Below are 6,000 nucleotides of genomic sequence, written 5' to 3' on the forward strand. Positions count from 1 at the left end.
GACAGGGTTGGGGACCACTGCTCTAGAGTATAACAGACCTAGCATTCTTTCATTTAAATGGTCACCTATCTATATATGTATATGTTAATTATTATGTTTTGTAGTGTTTTAATCCCTTAAACTCCCAGTATCCATCTTACATTAGTTTCATCTTAGATTCAGTTTGGGTACTGAATAAGTTTTAAAACAAGTAAATAAATAATGAGCAGAATATAAAATATATATATATATATATATATATATATATATATATATATATATATATATATATATATATATTATACCTTGAAAGTTACCTTGAATTGCATCCAAACTATATTTTTTAAAAATCATTTAGGACCTGTCAGTTGTCCTGAATGTACTGTATATATAAGACTGTTGGGCACTCCCTTGCTTCTGGAAATGTTTACTGTTTTAAAACAACCTTGTACAGTCCAGTATGCTTCTGTTTTGTTGTTGAACTTTCTGCTCATAAGCAAGTGTTTGTTTGTCCTACAGGAGATGATGTATATCTGGAATGGCTACACGGTGATTGGAAAGCACAAAGACTTGACAGAGGGCATGTTAAAAACGCTGAATGAAGCTCAGCAGAAACTTGAACAGAATCCAAGTAATGTCTCAATTCAAAGTGCATGACCACAAAACCAGCCACATGACAGTTGCTAGCAAAACACAATACGCTTCCATACCAATTCCAGTACAGATTGTAATGTGCGTTACATAAGTGACCTTTACAGTAACATTAAGTTGCTTTTATACAATGAATGAGATGTATGGCTATTCTAACAGACAAATGATACCATAGATTATGTCATCATTTGACATACAGACTACTTTTGCAGGGTGAGTGCTGCTTGTTATTGTATCCTGTGGGTTCTCTTTCAGGGACAGAGTTCTCCATAGATGACCAATGTGTGCTAAGTCTGCTGAAGGGTCTGTGTCTCAAGCACTTGGGCTATAAAGAAGAAGCTGAGCATTACTTCACTCTCGTCCTCTGCAAGTGAGTCATTCTGTGCTGCATGATCCATCTTTTAAAAGAGAGGCAAAAACGATGGATATTTCCCTTGTTTGTAAAACGCAGATATTTAATCAACTGTAGTGTAAAACTCTTTTCAAATAAGAGCTTCAATAATATAAATGAATTTACCCTACTTCAAACATTATTCAACTACTTTCATATATCTGTGTAATTATCATACATATTTGTGGATATTGCTGGGGGAAAGCAGTTCTTAAAGAAAACTGGCTAAGTGGTTCTCATTTATTTCTAGAATGATTAGATTCTTATGGGAAAATGGGTAATAGAAGGTAAGGGTTTTTCAACAAAAGACGAAGTGTAGGTTGAATTGTGGTTTTAGAACTCCCGCATTTCTGGATCAGTCTTGAGATCAGGTTAATGTCTGCATGCATTCTGCATCTGCATAGGTTTCCCCCGGTATTTCAAATTTCTCCCATCTTCCTAAAATAGGAGCCGTGCTCCATTGCAACTTTTGCCAAGACAAAGCAGTTCGTTCTTAAAACATTCTCTCCTTTCAATTTATACTAGTCGAGTAGTCATACCTAAAGGTACAAGCATAGCAGTAACTGAATCAGTTTGTAAGTATTGTAAAAAAAACAAATTTTTATAGTTCAAACAAATCATTAAATAATATACTGTCTAGACAGCTCAGTGTAAAAAGCTTTCATGATATTAATTAAAATAGTAATAAGAAGAAAAGAAGAAAAAAAATAAATTACATGGTTATTAATAAATAATAAATAAATAATGAGTCAGTAATTGGTTACTGAAGATGGTGTAGAAGGAAAAATATACTTTTGTAATATACCTTTTTAGACTGACTGTGAAAGGGTGATTGATTATGTGGAACAACATTTTTTATCCCTCAGGAAGAATGCTTGAGTGAGAAATATGGTTAAATTCACGTGCTGTACTGGTTACAAGCAAATGACAAAGTGCATGTTTTAAATTAGTTCATTAAAGTGTAATGTTTCTTAAAATGGTTGCTAACGATCCCCACCTGTGCCCTTACAAATAAACACTATTCTATTGCTTACAACATTGTGTTCTCTTTATTTTTGTTTTCCACCCAGTGAAACACAGATCAAGTTTGACCACTACCTTGTACCAAATGCTCTTTTGGAACACGGCCTGTTGTGTCTGGAGCAGGGAAAGAGAGATGAAGCCATTAAACTACTGGAGATGGCCAAGTAAGCCATGAATCTACAGTAGAGTCTTTAGTACATAATATGGATAATATGTCTGGACTGTGTTTGTTGATCCATCTCATCTTATGTAGGACTTCATGTAAAGACAGATATGTTATTATTTTTACATTATTTCCTTATATGAATATCCATAAAATGTAGTGCCTTTATCTTTTTTAGTAAAAAATGGAAATGTGTCTACAGAAAATTCCAATTTACATTTTTTTTTAATTTTATTTCTGAATCTTAACAAGAATAATGTGCATATCCTGCAAAAAAAAAGCAAGTTTAATAATCATCTTTTCAGAAAATCGAGTTATAATAGATATGTGAAGAAGAATGTGTGGTAAATGTGCTACAGTGGTTTTAAAGGTTCTCAGGTAGTCATATTTTAGAGAATATCTATATTATATTTAGGAAATATTTTTAACTGATTTAATTTCTCAAAGGAGCATCCGGGAAACAAACAGATGGTATGGAAACATTTGCACTCAAACTTACATTCGTAATGACTAAAATAATATTGCTTATAACAATCTAAAATATATCTAGAAGTTGTATTATTGTGTACAATGTCTGCATCTAAATCTCTCATGTTCTACAAATATCCATATCTGAAATGAGACTGAACCTAGAGTGGTTTTAAGCAGCTCAGAAATACTGGAACAAGCCTTGGCCTTGACCTAGAAATACTGGCACTGCTGCAATTTTTATTTTGTTTTTGCTTGTGTGTTCTTATTTGTATGTGTATTGTACCTGCCAATAACATTTTCTAAGAAATGTGGTTCTATGTCCCAGAAAATAAGTAAAACACTTACCTAATATAAACCACCACCATTCTTATCAGTTACTAAGAATTAAAAAAAACATAATCCATCTTGCTGTGCTGCACATTCATGGTATCATCATGTAACAAAAATAACCTCACACTTGCACTTCTTTTTTTGCAATCCCACTTACTTTGCACACCTCATTATAAAAAGCTATAGACAAAAACATAATGAATAGTGTACGTTCTATTTATATCGGTTATATTTATGATTTGTGTATTTTTATACCATCCCTAATATGTAGCCAATGTACATGGCACAGGCAACATTTTCCTGACCTGAGCACTGTTCTTTTTCTCTACAGGCAAAACTATAAAAACTACTCAATGGAGTCACGGACTCATTTCCGGATCCAGGCGGCGCTTCACAAAGCACAAGCCACAGAGGAGAATGGGGAATCTTGCTCGCCCGCAAGCCCTTAACGTCCACGGTAACACAGGGTCAACATATGCCATACTCAGGCCTAAAGAGCTGTTTGGAGGCTGCACAGGTGCAGAAATACACACAACAGATAAACAGGAATGAGGATCTAAGGAGAGAAAGCTCAATCTCTTTCACTCACTCATATGCATTAATTGTAACACACAAAATGCATTTCTATATATCAGAAATAGTAATACAATACATGGAATCACAGATGCATGCAGTGTGAAGCAACAAGCCAGCTCTGAATAAGACGCGAAACATTGTGCTGATACAGAAACACTTGTGCCCGAAGTCTTTTTTTGATTTTATTTTTTTTGGAGTGAGTGAGTTTTACCTCATTTTAGCAGGTTTTGTTTCAATACAGGCTTTGCTCTCTGAGTCTACACTGTAGTCACTTTGTGACCTCAAAAATCAGGATATGTTTGTTCAATCAGTCAAAGGCCACTGTACATGGAACACCTGTATACCTTATAATTCTTTAATTATCCACTCAGCTAATTATGTTGCAACTGCGCAATGCAGGATACAATCATGTGCATGCAGGTTAAGTGCTACGGTTAGTGTTTATGTCAAATAACATGCTTTTCTGCTTGCCATCTTTGAAAAACAATATTATTTGTGTTACCATAGACTTCCGGCCAGCTCAAACTAATCTGATTGTGTTCCCCTCACACCTCTCAGTAATATAATGTTTTTGTCCAAAAATCTGATGCTCACTAGATGTTTTTTTTTTGGGAGTTTACTGTAGTGTAAGAAAATTCTAGGAAACCTACGAATTCCAGAACCAGTCCCTTTGGCTCCAACAACACCACAGTGAAAGTCACAAAAATTATACTTATTCCCTATTTTGGTGTTTAATGTGACCATTATCTAAAGCTTTTGACAGGAAGGATTTGTGTGCATTGCACTGCTGTCGCATGATTGTTTGGGAATTGGCCTGAATGGGAAGTGTACAGGGTTTCCTAACAAAGTGGTTTCTGAGTTTGGGTAGCTAAAATTGTTTTCCTCTGTGAGCATTACCCACAAGTAAACAAGTAAAGAGACAAAATGACCATCTGAATCAGAAACGATTATATTGATTAATTACTTATCTAAAAATAAATTAAAAGCTTAACAGTAAAATGAATCGATTTGTTAGCATCCAAACCCTCAACTCATTTACCAACAAAAAAAAATAATTAGAAGATATTAGAAATTATGCTTCTTTTTTTTTTTTACAATAGAAATATAGTATAATACTTTTACTGTTTATTATTGTCACACAGTAACTCGGTTAATAAAATATTCGAACTATTTACAAAATACTCTAATCAAACTGTAACAATGTGTCATTACTGAAAACTGCAATGAATATAGTAAGCTTCATTATTTCTAACAGAGCTGCCAAAACAACATTTTTGACTGATTTATATAAAACTGTAATTTTCCTGGTTTCCAACTATTTAAGTAGATGTAAATGTGTTGAATAAATGATTACTAAAATCCAAATTCTTTTCTTTTTTGGTATTAAATTTCATTCATACATTTGATATTATTGTTTGCTTGTTGGACTTTTGTTTAAAACTTGATTGATGAGTATTTATTCTGTAATTCCTAAAAGAAACATAACAATATTTTATTATTATTTTATTTCACTAATATAAAAACAGAGTAATTATAATAGCGGGCTTGTGTATGCCATCTCATTCTTGTGTAGGCGGCACCTCCAGCACAAGTTACAAACTGTATGTAAATGTGAACTTGAGTTTCTGGATGTTTTTTTGGTGTTTCTTTGATGTTATTTCTTTCTAGCATTAGTTGTCCGTGATATTAAGTTTGTGAAAGTGTCCCAGTTCAATTGGACTGCTGAATGTGTCTTTTAAAAAGGCAGTCTCCTTCTTGTGGACTTAATCAAGGCGAAAACAAACGGCAAAGTCTTTCATATTGGAGGATGGCATACAGGACCTTCTGCTCTAGCCATTTGTGGGAAATGCATTAAATTCCACTATAGCCTTATGCTAAAAACAAAGATAAAAACTTTAATTCCTTTTTTTTTTTTTTTATGATTGCTCCTATTTTAATCAAGAGCCTAAATCTATCAAATGAACACCACGGAAATGCAGTCTATATGAATGTATTTCAATTAGAAAACTGATATTTTCAATATTTGTCAGAGAAAGGTCTATTTTTAAACTTTGTGTTTACATTAGCTGGTTTATGGATTAACATTCTTGTGTTCTCCAAGAGCAATGTATTATTATTATTTTTTTGGTGGGGGTGTTCTTTTGCCCTTGTTATTCATACACTTAAAGCCAAGCCAAACTAAACAATAAGTCTTACAGTTGTAGTAGATCTGTTTCTGTTAATATTTACATTATTTATACTTAGCTCTCTCTTGTTGTATTTAGTGTCAGTGTGGAGATTAAGATAAAGAAATACTTTATTATTTTTTTTTTTATATGAAGGACTTCAATCAATGTACAGTAAAACTACTGAAATTCATATTTCATCAAAGGTGGTGGAAAAGAAATTTGAATTAAAGGTGATTACATTTACAATG

General features: G+C 33.1%; 1 protein-coding gene across 3 annotated transcripts in view; it reads left to right on the top strand.

Moving 5' to 3' along the window:
• ttc39a (tetratricopeptide repeat domain 39A) overlaps positions 1–6,000 on the top strand; it is a 30,043-nt gene extending 24,043 nt beyond the window's left edge. For all 3 annotated transcript variants that reach the window (XM_046870630.1, XM_046870631.1, XM_046870632.1), the window contains 4 exons: positions 499–610; positions 886–1,000; positions 2,092–2,208; positions 3,340–6,000. In XM_046870630.1, the coding sequence (XP_046726586.1) occupies positions 499–610; positions 886–1,000; positions 2,092–2,208; positions 3,340–3,457 (462 nt within the window). In that variant the 3' untranslated portion in view covers positions 3,458–6,000. The remainder of the gene's footprint in view (positions 1–498; positions 611–885; positions 1,001–2,091; positions 2,209–3,339) is intronic.

Source organism: Silurus meridionalis, chromosome 17 (genome assembly GCF_014805685.1).
Source record: "Silurus meridionalis isolate SWU-2019-XX chromosome 17, ASM1480568v1, whole genome shotgun sequence".
Taxonomy (NCBI): domain Eukaryota; kingdom Metazoa; phylum Chordata; class Actinopteri; order Siluriformes; family Siluridae; genus Silurus; species Silurus meridionalis.